The sequence below is a fragment of the Mytilus edulis genome, chromosome 6 (genome assembly GCF_963676685.1).
Source record: "Mytilus edulis chromosome 6, xbMytEdul2.2, whole genome shotgun sequence".
In the NCBI taxonomy this organism is placed as follows: Eukaryota; Metazoa; Mollusca; class Bivalvia; order Mytilida; family Mytilidae; genus Mytilus; species Mytilus edulis.
Genome location: NC_092349.1, coordinates 93,329,035 through 93,354,719, shown reverse-complemented (window position 1 = coordinate 93,354,719; position 25,685 = coordinate 93,329,035). Strand labels below are relative to the sequence as shown.

General features: G+C 33.7%; 1 protein-coding gene across 1 annotated transcript in view; it reads left to right on the top strand.

The window, feature by feature from the left end:
• Nucleotides 1-25,685, top strand: part of LOC139528919 (uncharacterized) — a 178,914-nt gene that overhangs the window by 47,289 nt on the left and 105,940 nt on the right. Inside the window, exons 9-12 of the mRNA XM_071325156.1 lie at nt 10,939-11,235; nt 12,634-12,930; nt 15,211-15,507; nt 16,570-16,866. Coding sequence (XP_071181257.1) covers nt 10,939-11,235; nt 12,634-12,930; nt 15,211-15,507; nt 16,570-16,866 — 1,188 coding nt within the window. The remainder of the gene's footprint in view (nt 1-10,938; nt 11,236-12,633; nt 12,931-15,210; nt 15,508-16,569; nt 16,867-25,685) is intronic.

The following is a 25,685-nucleotide window of genomic DNA, read 5'->3' as shown; positions in this document are numbered from 1 at the left end:
GCAGTGTATAAACAAAGCGGATTTAAACAACAGCGTTAGTTTCAAATAAAACAATGATGACATTAGGTAAACGGTATACATTTGTTGCTAAAGAATAAAAAGTTTAAATCAAGATGGACATGGATGTAGATTGGTTCCTCAACAACTACCGTTACTGTCAGTGTCTAAATCAGGTAGATATGAGGCATCCAAAACTGACTTCGTAAATCTGGGACTGTTGATTGAGGTATTTTGGTCAGTGTAATCATATGTACCAAAGTACACTGGATACGTGGGCAAGTACAGTACCATCCACTTATTTCACCGTCTAATGTATACTGTACAAATACATTGTGGGTAGCACTGTTACTGAACCGAGACTGCAATTTGATTTTAATCAAGTTCTCCTTGATCTTACAAACATACAGCTGATATACGCTGTCCTCACCAATATGCTCTCTAACATATGAAGGGGATTGTTTTAATTGGTATATCCCCATCGTTATCTGGCGGAGTTTTTCCTCGGATAAGACCGGGAAATCTTTTAGATGATCCGCTGATGATCCATCAACTAGTGTATATATTACCCTTTTATTTATCAATCCCTCCTTTTCAACAATCGCTTGAACTAAATGTCCTTTCTTGCTTTTATCAAGCATTGCCTCAGCTATCTTGATATCATTTGAATTTGAGCTGGCAATTGCAGGTCAATATTTGTTACACACTGCACATACTAACCGTAACAATTCTCCGATGAAAGGGATGTTAATGTTCGAAACAACCTTGTCAAAAAATTGGCATTGTTTCAGCCTACCATTAACACTTTCTACGATCCACCTGACTTTTGTTACCTTCCCTTTCATGAATGAGACATACCGAATTGTGCTATTTACCGGATATGATATCACATAAGCAACACGACGGAAGCCACATGTGGAGCAGGATCTGCTTACCCTTCCGGAGCACCTGAGATCACCCCTAGTTTTTGGTGGGGTTCGTGTTGTTTATTCTTTGGTTTTTTATGTTGTGTCATGTGTACTATTGTTTGTCTGTTTGTCTTTTTTATTTTTAGCCATGGAGTTGTCAGTTTGTTTAGATTTATGAGTTTGACTGTCCCTTTGGTATCTTTCGTCCCTCTTTTACTAGTCTACTATTATTTGCCTCGAACAGATCTTACATTAGATTGACGTATTGTAGTAGTGTAAGTTGACAAATCCTCGAACTGCTGCTTTGTTTACCCAGTCAAGTTATAATAATCATCGTCTGTTAGTCTAGATGGATTATCAAAATCCAAAATAGAGGATTTTGACATAGTAAGCCGGACATTTTCTAAAAGAGCTACAATTTCGGTACGGCTGAAGAAAGATTTAGTGTATTTAGCTTTCAGGATCATCAGTGATACTTGAGAAAAATGAAGTTCTTGAAGATGAGACGTGCAACATCTTGCTTTAGAGTCAACAAATATTGCGTTTTGTATAAATGATTGTGTTCTTGCTTTTAAAACCTCGGTTACACCTTACCGGATAGCACGAACGGACGCCTAACAGGTGAAAATAAAAGTTGTCCGTTGACAAAATTGTTATCCTTTTAGGCGTCCGTTGATGTACTGACCGAATTAAACGGACGTGTAACGGATATGGACGGACGTCTAACGGATAACAAAAGACGTCTAACGGACATGAACGGATTGAAAAAAAGTTATCCTTTAGGCATCCGTTCGAGCTATCCGGTAAGGTGTGTCCGAGGCTATACGAAAAAATCAAAGGCGACCATTATAATACATGTAAATCGCATTAATATTCAAAATGTTTCTGTGTAACTGGTTTTGGTTTGGTCTTCAAAATTCCGCCAAAGGGCAGTGTCTGGCCTGAATAAGAGCTGTTGATTGTGAAGACGTGCTTATACTCTAAGATCGATTAGGAACAATAAGAATTCATTAACCTTACGAAATCTGACATACCAATAATTGGCATTTCTGACGCGAAATTTTCAATTGGCATTTATCCGTTTCAGATCCGTTCATCATCCGTTTTATCTGTTATATGTCCGGTAGGAGTCCGTTTCTCATCCGTTCAACATCCGTTTTATCCGTAAAACGTCCGATTGAAGTCCGTTGGTGAGTTTATCTGCCAGACCACCAACAGATGTATAACGGACACGTAACGGATACAAAGCGTTAACGAAACGGACGAGTACCGTACAAAAAGGACGCATAACGGACGTTCAACGAACATTTTATCCGTTGGACGTCCGTTTAAAGTTTTGAAATGCTCAAAATGTTCCTGCGGACAGAACGGACGTCGACGAATAAAACGTACGCTTAACGGACATGCAACGGATATGGACGGACGTCTAACGGATTAGAACGGACGTCTAACGGACATGACCGGATTGAAAAAAGTTATCCGTTAGGCGTCCGTTCGAGCTATCCGTTAAGGTGTGACCGAGGCTTTTATTGCATCCATTTTTGCAACACGCTATAAAACACGATTTTACATTTCTAGCGATAGACTTTACATCTCCAGCGCTTGACTATACACCTTCAGTGCTACACTTTATATCTTCAGCGCTAGACTTTACATTTTTAGCGCTGGACTTTACATCTCCAGTGCTGTACTTTACATTTCAAGCGCTTGACTTTACATCTCAAGCGCTATAATTTGCATATCTCCAGCGCTAGATTTTACCCATCTCCAGCGCTAGACTTTACATCTCCAGCGCTAGACTTTAAATCTCCAGCGCTGGACTTTAGATCTCCAGCGCTGAACTTTACATTTCCAGCGCTAGACTTTACATCTTCAGCGCTGGACTTTACATCTCCAACGCTATTCTTTACATCTCTAGCGATAGACTTTAAAAGACACTTTACAATATGTGTGAGACCAAGAGGGCTCCGTATGTTTCTAATATGTTTTATTTAGTTTAAATAAATTATATAATTTTAACCATCAAATCAAAAGACTTTACAGTATGTTCCACTCCATAACATGTTAGAAGTTCTAGTTTCTGGTTTATCATGGGGATAAGGCTTTCATCAATTATACACTCCCTACCAACTTCACAAAGAATACACACACGATGGTCTTGAAGTATGGGTTTTAGGTACAAAGGTTTTTTTTATCATCTTAGAAACATGTTATAGTGTTTTTTTTATTTGTCGTTGTAAAGTATAACTTTTACTGTTAGCCTTATTTTTGTTATTTTCATTGGCAGTTTTTCAGAACTAATACATCCCGTTATTGTTCTATGATAAAATGCTTGTATTCTTTTCTCTCGTTTTTGCGTAAGTGCTTTGCCAATATGATTTAAGTTTTTCTTTGGTGACATATATGTGTCAGTAATTATGAAAAAAAGCTACACAATGTTGACTGCGTTACCCCTTTTTGACATTTTTACCTTTTGTTTCTGTTTGTTTTGTTCACACATTGTTGTCAATATATAAATTTAATGCAACTGTAATACAAGTGAGAAGGATAGCTAGCTATGGTGCATGTTTTTATCCACCATTTAAAATTCAGAAAGTGCATGTTGCCGAGACGATATGAAATGTGCAGTGGAATAAATTGCTTCATATAAAGTTCGACGATTTGGGATTCGGGAGTTCGACGATAACGTTATACCAATAGCATTATTATATCCATATCATATAACTAACGAATGTTTGCTAATAACTACGTTTTAATCCAATATTTACAATATATACAATCATTTCGTATTACAATTTCACAACATTGTTTTCGAAGTTAACTTATCGCATGATAAAGACGATCTGTTTACGTCTGAACATTAGACATAAAATTTCACGCTAATTTAACCTGATTCCCAGAGAATAATAAAAACAAAGTAATTAAATCAAATCGCCACAGCTGCACGTGCAGACGATTTTACTTGAACTCTAAATGACTAGACTGACCTACTGAAGGTGTCATAAAATTAAGGAATATCGTTAAGATTAACCATTAACTTTCTACACAGTAAAAAATTCTTTGGAAAATACTGTTATCTTTAATTAATCTTAGCAGACGAAAATGTAGCTCTATTTCAACATAATTATATTTAAAATTATCGATAAAAATAAACTTGCACAATTATAAGTGCAATTAATAAAAACCGATTTCTACTCTATTAAAAATCCTAACTATAAACAATCATACTAATAAAAACTAAAAAGCTTTTCTCTTCAATTCATTCTCCCCTCTTGATTGCTCTAAGCCAATCAAACAAACAGTAATTAAACGATATGAAACTGTCTTTGATCTAAGTTCAAATTATCAAATCTAAAACTATTTCAAAATATTAAAATGTCTAAATTGAAATGAAATTATATGTCCTCATTACTCTAATTATTTATCACTGTCATTTTCGGAGGTTTCGCTCTCTAACGAACACAGTTTTGTTATTGGGCTTATTTATACAGTTTGTCCAAGTGAAACATTTGCAACGCGTGCTTGTCCATTTTTGCCAGGGAAAACTTCAATTATTCTGCCAAGCGGCCAATGTCCTCTCGGAACGTTCGGATTCATCACAAGCACAATATCATCGATTTTCATGTCCCTTTTCATTTTAGTCCACTTGTCACGTTTGTTAAGTCCCGGCAACCATTCCCTAATCCAACGTTTCCAAAAATGTCTAATTAGTTCCTGTATTCTTCTCCATCGTTTTCTCGGGTTAAAATCACTAATATCAACGGTTTCTGGAGCGAAATGACCACCTAATTGTCCGTGCAAGAAGTGGTTCGGTGTTAAAGGTGTGTAACGGAGATGCGCAGCTGTGTAATAATCTCCCTTTGCTAAACACGGAATGACGCAAAATGAACTATTTCACTGTCAGAGAAAGGAATGACAAAGTGCATATTTAGATATATTATATGGTAATGATTTGGAAGACGTTTCATCAAACTTACTGGATATTTAAGAGAAGATTTTGCCGTTCTCATGGAGGAATTATACCGTTTGAAATTGACTTGTAACAAGTATAGATTTATTAAAGAAATATTCTGCACTGGGTCTCAAATTGACCACTTGGATTTATCATTAATGTCTTTGTAAAGTATGGAAAAACGTTAATTTCTATTGGAAACCATCTATTTTAATGGATCTAGATTTCAAAATAGCACATTATTGTATTTTCACAAATTCTAAACTTATGACTATAAAACTTATAAATTACAATGTATGTGATGTATGTGAAAAGGAAGTAGAAAATATCACTCATTTATTTCTATTATGTTCTGAATTAGTAGAATTTCATCTGTTTATGCAACAGAAGTTGTCAGTTTTATTTGATAATGTTGATTCTGACAAAATTGATAATTTAGTGTATGAAGAGGTATTTATGTTTGGTTTATTTGGATCTATCAAAGGCGTAAATGTAAGTTTTGTCAATTTCATGTTATCTGTAGCGAGATATTGTATCTTCAGAAGAAGGAGTTTACTTAAAAATTTAAACAGTAATGTTGATCTTATTAGACTATTTAAATACACTGTAAAACATTATATAACTTACCTGTATGAATATTTGTGTGATGCAAAATGTATGAGAAATGTTTTTGAGAAACACTTTTTAAAAAATAATATTCTGGTACAAGAAACCGAAGGTGTCATAACATTTAATTTCTAATTATTGTGCTGATTATATATATGTGATTATACTTAAAACATTGCTTTGTGATAATTTTGTGTAATATGTAATATATCTGTTGTATATATATGTTGAAGAATTGAATAAAGATAAAAAAAAAAAATCATTAATGTGCTTTACATCTTTTATAACATGGGTTTATCATTAATCCGACCGCTGAGTTTGCCTGTCTTATCCAAATCTATGTTTTGATATTGGTAATTTAAAAATAAATTATAGTTTATACATATTTTGATAAATTCCTTGGGATGAACTTCCCCTGGTTTGTTTTCATAATGATAAGGTCAGCTTGTTAGCTTGTCAGCTTGGCAGTTTTGTTTTAATTAAGAGATTAAGGGATAGGTATTAGATCATAGATAGGAAACAGCTTGATGACAGCATGAGTGTAATCAGAGTGTAATTCACCTGTCAGGGCTCTACTGCAGGTTCTTAAAATTGCATAATTTAGACAATTTCCTTTTTAATTAATTTAAAATTGTTTTGAGTAGGTAGTGTTTTTCATATGGTTATTTTTATTTGTTTTATTGTAAGTTTTAACGAGTAGCCCCCTAGTAAGCCAAATGATACATTTATTATTATTTTCATATGTATTCAGTATAATAGATTTAGAAATGATTGTGAATATGATATTAGTATACTGTGTATACAATAGTGTCTTAGTATATTAGTTTGTTAATAAAAATTAGAATAGTTATTATATAGTTTTGGGTATGATATCAAGTATCCAGTACGGTAGGATAAATGTTCCATCCTAGTTGAACATTTCCTTTTCTACTCTACACAGTGTAGATACTATTCTGTACGCTATCCGGAAGTCGCGATTTTCGAAGCGATGATTTCCAACTAGCTAACAGGACGGTTTTGCCTACGGTAACTTTTCTCATCATTTGTTTACTCCTATATCTACAAAGTGCTTTGAACATCTTCAAGGTATATATAGCAGCATACATATGAGTAACTGTAACAAAAACATGCATTAGAATATAAAATATACGTGTGCATCACATCAATCTGGTAGAAAAAAGTGAAATCGATGGACAATTTTGCTCTCGTAGTACAAAGCAAATAATCTTTTATTGCAAATATTTGCATCAGTTTACAGTTAAATATATACTGTTTCAATATCCTTTTCGTACTTAAGTAGAATATTCGTATTTCCCATAAAAAAAATATGTTTTCCTTGAGGATCCCAAAATAAATTACTGTACGATCAGTCTAGAATTGACTGTATTCTCGAAGCGATTTCAGATTTTTTGACTGTATGACCAGTCGTGATTTTGAAGAAAAAACAACAGCAATTTGAAGGTATATACGTGTATATGTGATATTATGAACTATCCAGGGAACTATAACGTGTAATTACTTTCATCAGACAATACAAATATATTTCTGATGAATTGTTTAGACGACAAAATAATTGTATTTTTGTTCCATCAGTCTTGTTTAAAATCTAATGCCTAAAAAGTAATACATGATTCTCTTGTGGACTTTATAATAGTGTATCGTTACAGTTATCTGTTTAGCTATTACATTTTTAAAGATTATTTACACCGTCCGCCGTTGACCAATTGATGATAACATAAATCAAGCTTGTCTTTTAAAATAACAAACAAAGGATAAAGACAGCTTTGCGTAGGGGGATAATTCATGTGATATAATTTTGGTAAGTTTACAGAAATAGAAGGTCCATAATGCATTAATCGAGTAAAAATGGAGAATTTTCAGAAAACTTTAATGATTGGTTTAGGAGGTGTTGGAAATACCTGATGGGTGCCCCATATAATGTAATGTTCAAGTCCGTATCTTATATAAAGTAACCCCATACAAGATTTTTACTAAAATTCGAAATAGACGGTACACAATACAGTCATTATCATTTATGATAAGGAATCCGAATAAGATTAATTAATAGTTACATCAGTGATTCAAAAAAAGGGGACCCGGCAGTTTGAAACCCTTTTTAACTATCAATTCATTTGTATGGGAACATATATTTGGAATCCCCTTTTCGCCTGGATTTGACCCCTCTCCATTTAAAAATGGCCGGAACCCCCAATGTATATTAAGTGGTTTATGAGGAGATGCGCTTACAAAACCGGCGAAACATATTGTATCGGTCCAACGGACGAACGGAAAGACGGACTTCTTTATCACTATAACCCCCCGCTTGACAAAGTGGTGAACAATAGACACAAAATACAGTTTTCTCGTTTGAATTGTTTTACATTGTCTTATCGAGGCCTTTTATAGCTCACTATTCGGTATGGGCTTTGCTCATTGTTGAAGGCCGTACGGTGACCTATAGTTGTTAATGTCTGTGTCATTTTATATTTTTATATAGCTCTACATCTTAAACAAAGTGAAGGAACTGTGATCAATTATAGGCTACAGTACGGCCTCGAATGTGTGTAAATACATGCATTTTTATATAACAACTAAATCTGTGTGTTTGTACAATTTTAAGTATAACGGAGGACATTTCTGAAACTTATATACTAGTATACATCAAACCTTCCTTTACTTTTAGCAACATTTAAATATCCTTATACTTAATGTAGTAAGTCGAGTACACCCTATCAAGCTAAAACATGTTTCATAAGTTTTCAGGATGTGAATGTATTGAAATATATTTGTGTTATTTAGAAAAATGCCACCCTTTTAATGTATCGTAAATAACTTTGAAATCACCACTAGAATACAGTGACATAAAGACTGATCATACAGTTTTAAAATAAACAAGCGAGACTGATCGTACAGTGAGAAATTCAAACAAGTGTAATTTTCTTATTTCTGGCTTCAAAGATCTGGTTGAAACTTTTACCACCACTTGAAATATACTTCATTGAGTTCATTAAGTCTGGTTTTTACGTTAATTTGTACACTACGAGGGCAAAAAGATTGTTTTTAGGTTCGCCGACTGATTTTTCTTAGTGATGCACTTGAAAATCTCTTGATTAAAGCAAAGACACGAGTATTGAATGTGCGGAATTTAATTCTAAACCATTTGAGTATATCGATGTCGGCTGAATTAATCATTAAGCAATGTACAGATGATCAACTTACCGTTTAATTCAGTATACCCATCAAATTTAAAATGTGATCCAAAAAGTTCTCGCTTCGAAAATCGCGACTTCCGGATAGCGTACAGAATAGTATCTACACTGTGCTCTAAGTATCTATAGTTGTATAGATAAATGTGGTATGATTCATGAGACTAGTTATTGTCTATAAGGACACATCAACTGTTCTTGTGGTATGGTATATGAGACTGGTTAGGTTTTGGGTGGAGACTTCTAATTGTTTTATGTGGTATGGTACATGAGACTTATTAATGTACTTTAGAAGACATTTACATTTCTATGTGGTATGGTATATAAGAATTGGTAGCATTTATTAGGAGACATCTATTGTTTCTTGTGGTATGGTATATGAGACTTGTTAGTGTTCTTTAGAAGACATCTACTGTTTTATTGGTATGGTATATTAGACTCGTCAGTGTTCAAGGAGACTTCTACTGTTCTGACAGTTAAAGGTATAAACACTGCTTTAATGTAATTTTATATGGAGTATTTTTTAATAAAGTATCTGAACATCTGTATTGGGTCTCATTTGCCAGAGCTCAGTTGCAGCGGGACGAACCATTAATCGACAAGAGGGAACGGTGACGCATAGCCACCCGACCCTCCTGTTACAGGTGTATTATCTTTCGGATCGGCAGACTGGTACGTAAGCGGTCTCGAATTAATCAGTGCTTCAGCTCCTAATATTGCATAAATAGCCCTTTCTGCCGATTTCATCATTGTCTCGTGAATACCACCAAAATGCGGAGCTAACGGTGGATTGAAATGCTACTTAATCCCTTGGTTACTAATTGAATTATGTATTTTATCCTTGCCGGGTTAACTTTTGTTGGCACAGTCGTGTCGCCATTGTTTAGGATGCGATGAAGTGTGAATTTCTCCGATTCGATTCGCTACAAACGGCTTGCACTCTCTACTCTTGCCTCTAATCCAATACAAAACGTTCATACTGTCTGACCAGCATGTCATGTTTTCCTCGGGCACTTCTAATGCGTGTTTAACTGAAAGTGCTAATCTTATTCCTAAAACTGCGGCCATTAACTCAAGTCTTGGAATGCTGACTGAAGTTAAAGGAGCAACTCTTGATTTTGCCGCTATTAATCTTCTAGATATCATTCCATTACTGATCCATAAGCCTCCTGAGAAGCGTCGCTGAATATGTGTACACTCGTTGAAACAATGTCATCGTCTAATTGCAAACATCTCGGTATTTTAATACAACATAGTTCATCAAGTTCACGGAACCACTCTCAAGTTTTTCGTCTAACTGGTCGTCTCAGTCTTGTCCTGCTGTCCACATCTCTTGTAGTAGTAGTTTTCCTCTTATTGTGTACGGCGCAATAAATCCTAACGGATCGAATAACGTAGCAACTTTGCTTAGAATGTTCCGTTTAGTAAATTTAAAGTCATCTGCCAGTGGGTTAGCTTTAAACGTGAATATGTCATTGTCTGCCTGCCATATAACTCCTAGAGTTTTCACTGACGGTAAATATCCCTCATCGAGATCGACTTGTGACGCGCGATCTTCTTCTGAAATGCATTGTAAAACTGCTTTTGAATTCGATAGCCATTTCCGTGCATACATCGCTGCCTTTGCCCATAACTGTGATAGCTGATGATAAAGTTCGATGCCTTGTTCATCGTTGATTACAGAGTGCATACTGTCGTCCATGTATGTAGATTTGAGAACTGTGTCGGCGGCTCGTTGATATGAATCTTTTGTCATTTCGGCATGTTTTCTAGAAACAAAGTGAGCTTGAATTGGAGACGAATTTACTCCAAAAACAACACTATTGAATTCATACTCTTCTGGTACCTGTTCAGTTTTCATTGCGCGCCATAAAAATCTGTGAAACGGTCTGTCGTCTGGTGCAATTTTAATTCTCAAATACATTTCGGCGATGTCACAAACAAGTGCAACGGGGTACTTTCTGAAGCGTAATAGTTCATCAAACAAATCCTGCTGTAACTTTGGACCTTGATGAATAGTGTCATTTAGCGAAATCCCCTGAAATTTTGCGGACGCATCAAATACAATCCTTGTTTTAGTAGTTTTCTTGTCAGGTCTAATTACCGGGAAATGCATTTGTTTGATGCTTTTGATGTTTCGATTTTGCCATTTGATTAGAGGCTTTCCATTTTGCATTTTCTTCTGAGAACGGTATTTTTGTTAATTTATTTTTGAATTGTTTGTTTCAATTGGATAAACAAACATTCTTTGATATATTTATTTTCACAGCCAAACCATCAGCACCATCAGGACCGTTATCAATTAGCAATATAACTGACAGTTCTGCATTCATAGAGTGGCAGGCACCTCAAAATGATGGTGGTGCTCTAGTTGAAGAATACCATATAGAATATCAACTAGTTGATGAGACAACATGGAAAACTTGTGAAATTGTAAAAAGCATGATTTATAAGTACTGTGTCAAAGATCTGAAGGAAGGTCAATCTTATAACTTTAAAGTCACAGCTAGCAACCGTTGTGGACCTGGATCCTCCTTGGAATCCCTTCAACCGACAAAACTTCTGGGTAAGTTTCAGCGCAGTAACGGGCATCCGTTATATAATTGTTAAGTTAATTTGGTGTTTATATTTCAATATAAAACGTTCACTGTTTAAAATTGTTAAAAGTTAAATATCAATCAGATAAGAAGAATTTATTTGCATGAGGTATTGAAATTTGAATAAGAAGCAGTTTACAATTTTTAGAAGTTTTAGTTCTGGTTTATCATGTGGATAAGGCTTTCATCAATTATACACTACCTATCAGCTTCACAAAGAATACACACACGATGGTCTTGAAGTATGGATTTTAGGTACAAATTTTTTTTTATCATCTTAGAAACATGTTATAGTGTTTTTTTATTTGTCGTTAAAAAGTATAACTTTTACTGTTAGCCTTATTTTGGTTATATTCATTGGCAGTTTCTCAGAACTAATACATCCCGTTATTGTTCTATGGTAAAATACTTGTATTCTTTTCTCTCGTTTTTGCGTAAGTGCTTTGCCAATATGATTTAAGTTTTTCTTTGGTGACATATATGTGTCAGTTATTATGAAAAAAGCTACACAATGTTGACTGCGTTACCCCTTTTTGACATTTTTACCTTTTGTGTCTGTTTGTTTTGTTCACACATTGTTGTCAATATATAAATTTAATGCAACTGTAATACAAATGAGAAGAATAGCTAGCCATGGTGCATGTGTTTATCCACCATTTAAAATTCAGAAAGCGCATGTACATACCAGAAATATGACAGTTCTTATCCATTTGTTTGATGCTTTTGAGGTGTATATGACAGTTCTTATCCATTTGTTTGATGCTTTTGAGGTGAATATGACAGTTCTTATCCATTTGTTTGATGCTTTTGAGGTGAATATGACAGTTCTTATCCATTTGTTTGATGCTTTTGAGGTGAATATGACAGTTCTTATCCATTTGTTTGATGCTTTTGAGGTGTATATGACAGTTCTATTCCATTTGTTTGATGCTTTTGAGGTGAATATGACAGTTCTTATCCATTTGTTTGATGCTTTTGAGGTGAATATGACAGTTCTTATCCATTTGTTTGATGCTTTTGAGGTGTATATGACAGTTCTTATCCATTTGTTTGATGCTTTTGAGGTGAATATGACAGTTCTTATCCATTTGTTTGATGCTTTTGAGGTGAATATGACAATTCTTATCCATTTGTTTGATGCTTTTGAGGTGAATATGACAGTTCTTATCCATTTGTTTGATGCTTTTGAGGTGAATATGACAGTTCTTATCCATTTGTTTGATGCTTTTGATGTTTCGATTTTGCCATTTGATTAGAGGCTTTCCATTTTGCATTTTCTTCTGAGAACGGTATTTTTGTTAATTTATTTTTGAATTGTTTGTTTCAATTGGATAAACAAACATTCTTTGATATATTTATTTTCACAGCCAAACCATCAGCACCATCAGGACCGTTATCAATTAGCAATATAACTGACAGTTCTGCATTCATAGAGTGGCAGGCACCTCAAAATGATGGTGGTGCTCTAGTTGAAGAATACCATATAGAATATCAACTAGTTGATGAGACAACATGGAAAACTTGTGAAATTGTAAAAAGCATGATTTATAAGTACTGTGTCAAAGATCTGAAGGAAGGTCAATCTTATAACTTTAAAGTCACAGCTAGCAACCGTTGTGGACCTGGATCCTCCTTGGAATCCCTTCAACCGACAAAACTTCTGGGTAAGTTTCAGCGCAGTAACGGGCATCCGTTATATAATTGTTAAGTTAATTTGGTGTTTATATTTCAATATAAAACGTTCACTGTTTAAAATTGTTAAAAGTTAAATATCAATCAGATAAGAAGAATTTATTTGCATGAGGTATTGAAATTTGAATAAGAAGCAGTTTACAATTTTTAGAAGTTTTAGTTCTGGTTTATCATGTGGATAAGGCTTTCATCAATTATACACTACCTATCAGCTTCACAAAGAATACACACACGATGGTCTTGAAGTATGGATTTTAGGTACAAATTTTTTTTTATCATCTTAGAAACATGTTATAGTGTTTTTTTATTTGTCGTTAAAAAGTATAACTTTTACTGTTAGCCTTATTTTGGTTATATTCATTGGCAGTTTCTCAGAACTAATACATCCCGTTATTGTTCTATGGTAAAATACTTGTATTCTTTTCTCTCGTTTTTGCGTAAGTGCTTTGCCAATATGATTTAAGTTTTTCTTTGGTGACATATATGTGTCAGTTATTATGAAAAAAGCTACACAATGTTGACTGCGTTACCCCTTTTTGACATTTTTACCTTTTGTGTCTGTTTGTTTTGTTCACACATTGTTGTCAATATATAAATTTAATGCAACTGTAATACAAATGAGAAGAATAGCTAGCCATGGTGCATGTGTTTATCCACCATTTAAAATTCAGAAAGCGCATGTACATACCAGAAATATGACAGTTCTTATCCATTTGTTTGATGCTTTTGAGGTGTATATGACAGTTCTTATCCATTTGTTTGATGCTTTTGAGGTGAATATGACAGTTCTTATCCATTTGTTTGATGCTTTTGAGGTGAATATGACAGTTCTTATCCATTTGTTTGATGCTTTTGAGGTGAATATGACAATTCTTATCCATTTGTTTGATGCTTTTGAGGTGAATATGACAGTTCTTATCCATTTGTTTGATGCTTTTGAGGTGAATATGACAGTTCTTATCCATTTGTTTGATGCTTTTGAGGTGAATATGACAGTTCTTATCCATTTGTTTGATGCTTTTGAGGTGAATATGACAGTTCTTATCCATTTGTTTGATGCTTTTGAGGTGAATATGACAGTTCTTATCCATTTGTTTGATGCTTTTGAGGTGTATATGACAGTTCTTATCCATTTGTTTGATGCTTTTGAGGTGTATATGACAGTTCTTATCCATTTGTTTGATGCTTTTGAGGTGTATATGACAGTTCTTATCCATTTGTTTGATGCTTTTGAGGTGAATATGACAGTTCTTATCCATTTGTTTGATGCTTTTGAGGTGAATATGACAGTTCTTATCCATTTGTTTGATGCTTTTGAGGTGTATATGACAGTTCTTATCCATTTGTTTGATGCTTTTGAGGTGAAAATGACAGTTCTTATCCATTTGTTTGATGCTTTTGAGGTGAATATGACAGTTCTTATCCATTTGTTTGATGCTTTTGAGGTGAATATGACAGTTCTTATCCATTTGTTTGATGCTTTTGAGGTGAATATGACAGTTCTTATCCATTTGTTTGATGCTTTTGAGGTGAATATGACAGTTCTTATCCATTTGTTTGATGCTTTTGAGGTGAATATGACAGTTCTTATCCATTTGTTTGATGCTTTTGAGGTGAATATGACAGTTCTTATCCATTTGTTTGATGCTTTTGAGGTGAATATGACAGTTCTTATCCATTTGTTTGATGCTTTTGAGGTGAATATGACAGTTCCTATCCATTTGTTTGATGCTTTTGAGGTGAATATGACAGTTCCTATCCATTTGTTTGATGCTTTTGAGGTGAATATGACAGTTCCTATCCATTTGTTTGATGCTTTTGAGGTGAATATGACAGTTCCTATCCATTTGTTTGATGCTTTTGAGGTGAATATGACAGTTCCTATCCATTTGTTTGATGCTTTTGAGGTGAATATGACAGTTCCTATCCATTTGTTTGATGCTTTTGAGGTGAATATGACAGTTCCTATCCATTTGTTTGATGCTTTTGAGGTGTATATGACAGTTCTTATCCATTTGTTTGATGCTTTTGAGGTGAATATGACAGTTCTTATCCATTTGTTTGATGCTTTTGAGGTGAATATGACAGTTCTTATCCATTTGTTTGATGCTTTTGATGTTTCGATTTTGCCATTTGATTAGAGGCTTTCCGTTTTGCATTATCTTCTGAAAACGGTATTTTTTTTATTAACTTTTTGAATTGTTTGTTTCAATTGGATAAACAAACATTCTTTGATATATTTATTTTCACAGCCAAACCATCAGCACCATCAGGACCGTTATCAATTAGCAATATAACTGACAGTTCTGCATTCATAGAGTGGCAGGCACCTCAAAATGATGGTGGTGCTCTAGTTGAAGAATACCATATAGAATATCAACTAGTTGATGAGACAACATGGAAAACTTGTGAAATTGTAAAAAGCATGATTTATAAGTACTGTGTCAAAGATCTGAAGGAAGGTCAATCTTATAACTTTAAAGTCACAGCTAGCAACCGTTGTGGACCTGGATCCTCCTTGGAATCCCTTCAACCGACAAAACTTCTGGGTAAGTTTCAGCGCAGTAACGGGCATCCGTTATATAATTGTTAAGTTAATTTGGTGTTTATATTTCAATATAAAACGTTCACTGTTTAAAATTGTTAAAAGTTAAATATCAATCAGATAAGAAGAATTTATTTGCATGAGGTATTGAAATTTGAATAAGAAGCAGTTTACAATTTTTAGAAGTTTTAGTTCTGGTTTATCATGTGGATAAGGCTTTCATCAATTATACACTACCTATCAGCTTCACAAAGAATACACACACGATGGTCTTGAAGTATGGATTTTAGGTACAAATTTTTTTTTATCATCTTAGAAACATGTTATAGTGTTTTTTTATTTGTCGTTAAAAAGTATAACTTTTACTGTTAGCCTTATTTTGGTTATATTCATTGGCAGTTTCTCAGAACTAATACATCCCGTTATTGTTCTATGGTAAAATACTTGTATTCTTTTCTCTCGTTTTTGCGTAAGTGCTTTGCCAATATGATTTAAGTTTTTCTTTGGTGACATATATGTGTCAGTTATTATGAAAAAAGCTACACAATGTTGACTGCGTTACCCCTTTTTGACATTTTTACCTTTTGTGTCTGTTTGTTTTGTTCACACATTGTTGTCAATATATAAATTTAATGCAACTGTAATACAAATGAGAAGAATAGCTAGCCATGGTGCATGTGTTTATCCACCATTTAAAATTCAGAAAGCGCATGTACATACCAGAAATATGACAGTTCTTATCCATTTGTTTGATGCTTTTGAGGTGTATATGACAGTTCTTATCCATTTGTTTGATGCTTTTGAGGTGAATATGACAGTTCTTATCCATTTGTTTGATGCTTTTGAGGTGAATATGACAGTTCTTATCCATTTGTTTGATGCTTTTGAGGTGAATATGACAGTTCTTATCCATTTGTTTGATGCTTTTGATGTTTCGATTTTGCCATTTGATTAGAGGCTTTCCGTTTTGCATTATCTTCTGAAAACGGTATTTTTTTTATTAACTTTTTGAATTGTTTGTTTCAATTGGATAAACAAACATTCTTTGATATATTTATTTTCACAGCCAAACCATCAGCACCATCAGGACCGTTATCAATTAGCAATATAACTGACAGTTCTGCATTCATAGAGTGGCAGGCACCTCAAAATGATGGTGGTGCTCTAGTTGAAGAATACCATATAGAATATCAACTAGTTGATGAGACAACATGGAAAACTTGTGAAATTGTAAAAAGCATGATTTATAAGTACTGTGTCAAAGATCTGAAGGAAGGTCAATCTTATAACTTTAAAGTCACAGCTAGCAACCGTTGTGGACCTGGATCCTCCTTGGAATCCCTTCAACCGACAAAACTTCTGGGTAAGTTTCAGCGCAGTAACGGGCATCCGTTATTGAATTGTTAAGTTAATTTGGTGTTTATATTTCGATATAAAAAGTTGACTGTCAAAATTGTTATAACGTTTGATATCAATCTGATAAGAATGCTTTCAATTTGTGTAAGAAAGCTGTTCATGATTATTAAAAGTTCTAGTTTCTTGTTATCATGGGGAAAAGGCTTTTGTCAATTATAACGTCCCTATGTAAAATTATTCTCTCCTTATTAACTTGTGTTCTTCTTCATCCTCTAATGAATGTAATTGTGATAAGGTAATACATCTTAAGGTAAGAGTTGAGTATTGTGTTCATATTGGTACGATAAACACTTAAAACTTAATGAAATAAAGTCATCAAAATATATAGTAGCATCAATCTTGACAGATATCATACCCTTGATAATTAAAGGACTGTTTCATACCTTGAACTCATCTTCAATTTTGATCAAGATGAACAATTCCACACTAAAATCAAGACAAGCAGGATAATCTTAGCTTCCCAATTATCAATTTCCTATTTTGAAGCAGAAATATACTCTCTTTCCTTATCGTATGGTATTAAAATATCTCAATTTTTACACATTATGTCGACACTATACTTGCTCCATATACTAGGATTCTTACACAAATGCTGCTACAATAGGGTTATAAGGAGTACAAACTAAATATGACACTCCGGAAACTTTATGAACACCATTACAAATGGTTGATATATATGATATGTCTTTGTGTTAACTAACTAAGGACATTTGCATAACGTCATAGATTAAATTGTACCATCTACGTTGTCTGGTCTTCTTAGTATGGAAAGTGGCCTATACCCGAATATGACTATTGCCAAATGTAAATGAGTGATGTCCTTTACAACTGTTTTTGTTTCTAGCTTGACCTGATGTTATACTGGAACACTATAAAATTATGTCATTGAGGACATGGTTGATTTTTTTTTTTATATTTCGTATTTGTGTTTTTCGTTTATTGTTTGAATAGGTTGACTTGTGTTGTGACGTTATGCAGCTGTCTAAGTAGCCCAGTAGCCAGTACTTCGGTACTGGCATGAACATACGGATTTTTTGTGTTATTAAAATTTGCTGTCACAAAATATTAGAAATTATTATAAATTAAGGAATGTATCTCCCTCAGGCAAAGCTCTGATTCCTTTCACGGATTTGACTATACTTTTTGGACCTGTTGGATTATAGCTCTTCATCTTTTATATAAGCTTTGGATTTCAAATATTTTGGCCACGAGCATTACTGAAGAGACATGAATTGTCGAAATGCGCATCTGGTGCAAGAAAATTGGTACCGTTAATTTTATTACTACCACTGGGTCGATGCCTCTGCTGGTAGACTATTAGTCCCCGAGGGTATCACCAGCCCAGTAGCCAGTACTTCGGTACTGGCATGAACATACGGATTTTTTGTGTTATTAAAATTTGCTGTTACAAAATATTAGAAATTATTATAAATTAAGGAATGTATCTCCCTCAGGCAAAGCCCTGATTCCTTTCACGGATTTGGCTATACTTTTTGGACCTTTTGGATTATAGCTCTTCATCTTTTATATAAGCTTTGGATTTCAAATATTTTGGCCACGAGCATTACTGAAGAGACATGAATTGTCGAAATGCGCATCTGGTGCAAGAAAATTGGTACCGTTAATTTTATTACTACCACTGGGTCGATGCCTCTGCTGGTAGACTATTAGTCCCCGAGGGTATCACCAGCCCAGTAGTCAGTACTTCGGTACTGGCATGAACATACGGATTTTTTGTGTTATTAAAATTTGCTGTTACAAAATATTAGAAATTATTATAAATTAAGGAATGTATCTCCCTCATGCAAAGCTCTGATTCCTTTCACAGATTTGGCTATACTTTTTGGACCTTTTGGATTATAGCTCTTCATCTTTTATATAAGCTTTTGATTTCAAATATTTTGGCCACGAGCATCACTGAAGAGACATGTATTGTCGAAAGGCGCATCTGATGCAAGAAAATTGGTACAGTTAATTTTATTACTTCCACTGGGTCGATGCCTCTGCTGGTGGACTATTAGTCCCCGAGGGTATCACCAGCCCAGTAGCCAGTACTTCGGTACTGGCATGAACATACGGATTTTTTTGTGTTATTAAAATTTGCTGTTACAAAATATTAGAAATTATTATAAATTAAGGAATGTATCTCCCTCATGCAAAGCTCTGATTCCTTTCACGGATTTGGCTATACTTTTTGGACCTTTTGGATTATAGCTCTTTATCTTTTATATAAGCTTTAGATTTCAAATATTTTGGCCACGAGCATCACTGAAGACACATGTATTGTCGAAATGCGCATCTGGTGCAAGTAAATTGGTACCGTTAATTTTATTAGAGCCTTGAAACTAGTTTATCCACATCACATTTTGTTTATGCCGATCGCAAGTCATGAACCTGTATTTCAGTGGTTATCATTGGTTTATGTCTGTTATACTTGGTTTCAAACTAGTTTACCCCCGTCACATTCTGTGTATGCCCGTCGCAAGACAGGAACCCGAAATGCAGGGTTTGTCATTGATTTATGTCTGCTATACTGTACTTGTTTTCGCAAATTTTTCTGTTATAAATTAGGGCGTTCGCTTTGTGAATTAATATATTTGAATAAATGATATGTTTCATATTTATCATAACTGTACGGTTTGAGTGTTTCTCACTGCCAAAGGACGTACGGTTATCAATACCTGCTTACATCTACATCAGTTGACATGTAATGCATAATCATTGCACTGGCAATCATGCTACATCTCGTTTTACGAATATAGAAACTGTTGAATAAAATAAAGAAACCTTCAAAAATTAGAAAGAAGTTAACCCTATTTTCCTATTTCGTATTGCGGGATTCTGCGTGAAACAATTTGATCGATGATTTTAAATGTCTTTTCTGTTATTTTTCTAATACTATCAAACTAGTAGTATTCTTTGTCAACAAATTATCATCTTTACTATTGGAAAAAAGTAAAATCACAAAAAAAAATTCAAAACAGAAAGTTCCTAAGCATTTGGCAAAATCATCAGATAAAACACATGAAACTAATGGACAAAAACAGTCATATTCCTTACTTGGTACATGCATTTTCTAATTTTTTAAAATATTGTGGATAGAACCTGGTGTTATAGTGCTAAACCGCTAACTTGGAACAAAATGTGTGCCTTTCCTTGTCCGTATCTTTTTTTATATAATGTGGAGTTCCTTTAAATATTTGTCAGAAACAAGAAGATCGAAGAAGTGAGTCATTTCAATTTACATGCACATAAATTGATGATGTTCTTTCCATTAACAATTCAAAAAATGGGACGGAAGATACCAAAGGAACAGTCAAACTCATAAATCGAAAATCGAAAATAAACATACCACGCCATTGCTAATTATGAAAAACACAAACAGATAAACATTTATGAAAGGGAAGGGGATTGTAGTTACGACGTAAGGAACATATCCCATATGTGAAACGGTTATTCCTTAACGGTCAACCAACTCGTGATGGCTTCCTTAAAATTTACGAAGGGATGATTTCAACTTCGCCAGTTTGAACTCTTGGTTTAATAGCTTCCTTGTGAGCAGCAACCCTCTATCTAAAAACATAATGAAAGGAAATGCAAGCACGGGGATATCGTATCTATTGGGAGATATTTTATATTTCCACGTAAAGCAATCATTTACTACAGAGATAAACATTATCTGCTCTCTTTCTTGTTTCACTTATATTTCCAGATTAAGCAATCATTTTCTTCAGAGTAAACATTATCTGTTCTCTTTCATGTTTCAATTATATGTCCACGTAAAGCAATCATTTGCTACAGAGGTAAACATTATCTGCTCTCTTTCTTGTTTCAATGATATTTCCACGTAAAGCAATCATTTGCTACAGAAGTAAACATTATCTGCTCTCTTTCGTGTTTCAATTATATTTCCACGTTAAGCAATCATTTTCTAGAGAGGTGAACATTATCTGTTTTCTTGTTTCAATTATATTTCCACGTAAAGTAATCATTTGCTACAGAAGTAAACATTATCTGCTCTCTGCCTTGTTTCAATTTTATTTCCAAGTAAAGCAATCATTTGCTAGAGAGGTAAACATTATTTGTTATCTTTCTTGTTTCAATTATATATCCACGTAAAGCAATCATTTGCTACAAAGGTCAACATTATCTGCCCTCTTTCTTGTTTCAATTATATATCCACGTACAGCAATCATTTGCTACAAAGGTCAACATTATCTGCTCTCTTTCTTGTTTCAATGATATTTCCACGTATAGCAATCATTTGCTACAGAAGTAAACATCACTGCTCTCTTTCGTGTTTCAATTATATTTCCTCGTTAAGCAATCATTTTCTAGAGAGGTATACAGTATCTGTTTTCTTTCTTGTTTCAATTATATTTCCACGTAAAGCAATCATTTGCTACAAAAGTGAACATTATCTGCTCTCTGCCTTGTTTCAATTTTACTTCCAGGTAAAGCAATCATTTGCTAGAGAGGTAAACATAATCTGCTCTCTTTCTTGTTTCAATTATATATCCACGTAAAGCAATCATTTGCGACAAAGGTCAACATTATCTGCTCTCTTTCTTGTTTCAATTATATATCCACGTAAAACAATCATTTGCTACAGAAGTAAACATTATCTGCTCTCTTTCTTGTTTCAATTATATATCTACGTAAAGCAATCATTTGCTACAGAAGTAAACATTATCTGCTCTCTTTCTTGTTTCTATTATATATCTACGTAAAGCAATCATTTGATACAGGGGTAAACATTATCTGCTCTATATCTTGTTTCAAGTATATTTCCACGAAAAGCAAGCATTTGCTACAGAGGTAAACATTATCTGCCCTCTTTCTTGTTTCAATTATATATCAACGTAAAACGATCATTTGATACAGGGGTAAACTTTATCTGCTCTCTTTTTTGTTTCAATTATATTTCCACGAAAAGCAAGCATTTGCTACAGAGGTAAACATTATCTGCCCTCTTTCTTGTTTCAATTATATATCCACGTAAAACGATCATTTGATACAGAGGTAAACATTATCTGCTCTCTTTCTTGTTTCAATTATATTTCCACGTAAAGCGATCATTTGCTACAGAGGTGAACATTATCTGCTCTCTTTCTTGTTTTAACAATGCGCAACACCTATATCAAACAGTTTGCTTTTTGGCCTTGTATATTTGTCCCTTATATTTTATTAACTGTACATTTGCATTCAGGTATCGCAGATCAAATTTATTCGTTCATAGTGTGTTACTTTACGTTTTTTGAATGAGTTAAGCCTTCCAATTGATATTTTATCGTGTGGTTTTCTATGTTGTGATGTTATGCTATTGTTTCAGAAAAAGGGAGAAGGTTTGGTACCATTAAAACGTTTAATTCCACTGCAAATGTTATCACCTGTTCTAAGTCAGAAATCCGATGTACAGAAGTTGTCGTTTGTTTATGTTATTTATACGTCTTTCTCGTTTCTCGTTTTTTTATATAGATTAGACCGTTAGTTTTCCCGTTTGAATGGTTTAACACTAGTAATTTTGGGGCCCTTTATAGCTTTTTTTTCGGTGTGAGCCAAGGCTCCGTGTTGAAGGATGGTTTACTTTTATAAATTGTTATTTTGATGGAGAGCTGTTTTATTGGCACTCACACCACATCTTCATATATCTAGTAAGCAGTAAAAATTTCAAAAATGACAAATTTAAAGTAAAACAATTCAAATAAGAAAATTAATGACCTTATTAATGTACAAAACAATGAACGAAAGACAAATATAAAAAACGTTAACAAAAGACAAATATTAAATTAGAGGCTCCTGATTTTAGACAGGCACATACATAAAATGGCAGGTTTAGACATATTTGCTGAGCGCGTAACTCTCGCTTTATTTTGGGAAAGGGGGTAAAGAAGAGGGTTCTCAAAGTGAAATTTTTCTTCTCAGCATTTTATGGAAAGGCAGACCCGATTTTTTCAGAGAGTGAAAATGAGATAGCATAGGTAACACTAGCAGAAATAACATTGTTTAAGTTTTACAATTTATAAGTCAGTCGTCATGAATATTTGATAAAGAATTAAAAGAGAGGGAGTGAACGATGTCTCCTTCTATTCAAAATAGAAATATATTTCATGAATAAAAATAAAATATGCCTTGATTTTAATTGAAAATGAGTGAACAATGAGTGAACTGAACAAAAATACCAGACTAAGAAATACTCTTTGATTTAGATATTGGTAATGTTACGACTAATCACCCTTTTAAGTTTTTTGTCTCAAACACACCGTCTCTGTAGTATACGTAACTGTGAGTTCTTAGTATTAACATGTAGCCTTTGTATATACTTAAAACAAATCGTTTCTAAAGCCAGATTTATCAAACATTTTTTTTTATTGAGGCATATTCAGGACAAAACAAGCAACTCAAAAACGCCTTGAAAGTAAAATGCGTACTCGACTGTCTCTTTACGATAAAATAATTGCACAATTTTAGACCCCCCCCCAAAAAAAAGGGAAGGGAGGGGGGGGGGGTTAGAGATTCAAATTAAGGAGGCTCGAGGGTATACAAATTTCAGAAAAAATTAAACATTTTTTTTTCATTACAAATTTTATTTATTACTGTTCCAGACCGTACGAGTATTTGGACCGTACGCGTACGGTCTGGACCGTATGCGTACTTTTTCAATATACGCTTACGGTCGGACCGTACGCGTACGGTCTGACTAATATTAAGAATTTGGTCAAGTTTATTAGATACAAATGTATATAACAGATCAACATAACTTTTATCTCAAATTTACATAAAAAGTTGAATAGTTATTGAAATAAAAGCATAATATTTTAACTATTTGTAAAAAATCAAGCTTATTTAATCTGTTAATCTCCTGTACTTAGCATGTCAGTAATTCATTAATTACAGCCCAGTATGCTCATTGACATTGAAGTTATCGGAAGTAAACATAATGTGAGAGGACAATTGTTTTAGAATATTTAGGAACTTTACAAAAAATGCATATGTAAAGGAACATGCATGAACAAAATATGTTAATGTTAAAAATATATGACTTTCTTGTGGAAGCAAGTGTCATCTTGGGCCAGAGTAACAAAATAGGATTTACGGATATAAAATTAAACAAAATTTAATATTTAATGTTAATTGTTCGCTTATTCACTTTCTCCATCTAATTGTAATAATAACAATTTGTATAACTAAAAATAAAGATTTTGATAAATGTTTGTTAACATTTAACCCATATGATCCCAAAACATGTATGGTCAGCTGGACCGTACGCGTATACTCATACGGTCCGACCGTACGCGTATGGTCGGACCGTACGAGTATACGTATACGGTCCGGACCGTACGCGTACGGTCCAAATACTCGTATGGTCTGGAACATTACCATTAGTAGTTGTTGCTTTATCATATGGTACAAAACTCATTCATAAAAATCAATTCGTGTTGTGCCCAGATGACTTTTGAAATATATATATATATAATTTTAAAAGCTCCAAATTATCTCCCTTTGGTTCAAAAATGCCATTTTTTGGCATTAAAATTGAAGTATCTTTTTTAACTCAAAGGTGACCTATATTTTTTATTATGATTTTCAAATTAGCTGTACTTAAACCAAACTTTTGTAAAATTTGAGCGATTTCTGTAATTGAGTTATTTCGATATTATCTCTATTTTTCCTATTAGTAGAACAGAAAAAAAGTGCCTCTATGAAAATTTATGCTTCTTTTGGAGCCAGATTGTGAGCGTAAATAAACGGTGACCCCATGTTTTTATCTTATTTTTCTATCAAGTATAAGATAAAGTTCTTTTATAGAAAAATATAGCAAAATCCTCAATTAGAAAAAAAAAAATAGGTTTAGACCGGCGAGCCCCCTTAAGATAAATATTTTATCGTTTCATGTATATATTTTTTCAGTTGAATTTATGCTTGTGCATAGTAAAAATCAAGAAGTTGCTCTTACCGAAATCGGTTGTTTTGTTAAATGTGCTTTTAATTAAAAAAAAATATATATCTCGTAGCTTCACATAAACAATTTAATATAAACAAGTATATAAGATGCTTTCTGTCATATTTGTATTCTGTTCAAAGCTGTAGTTAAAATCAGGCCGCACATATTCATTCTTAAATCGTGTACAATTTTATGATTATGGTTTTTGGTCGTTGTTGAAGTTCATACTTTGAATTACAATTGTTCCATTCAAGTTGGTTTTTATCAGTCATATTTGAAAAGCAAGTAAAGGCCCTTTTTTTTTATACAGGCGAATTTTATTGGAGACAGTGTATTTATACAGGAAGAAATTAGATGTACCAGTAGTTAAATAGTATATTTAACTGAAATAAACCAGTCAAACCTTTATTGTCGTTATAAAAGTACTTTAAGAACCTTTCAAAAAAATTTAAGTTAATATGTAATGTAGAGAATCATCAATTCAAGTGCATTTAATATCTTAAATAAAAGAGGGACGAAAGATACCAGAGGGACAGTCAAACTCATAAATCAATTATAAACTGACAATGTCTGGCTAAAAATAAAAGAAGACAAACAGACAAACTATAGAACACATGACACAACATAGAAAACTAAAGAATAAGCAACACGAACCCCACCACAAACTAAGGGTGGTCGCAGGTGCTCCGAAAGGATCAGCAGATCTTGCTCCACATGTGGCACCCGTCGTGTGGCTTATATTATAACTAAATAATTCGGTAAATAGTCTAATTCGGTAGCTCACATTCATTAAAGGGAAGGGGATTGTAGTTACGCTACAA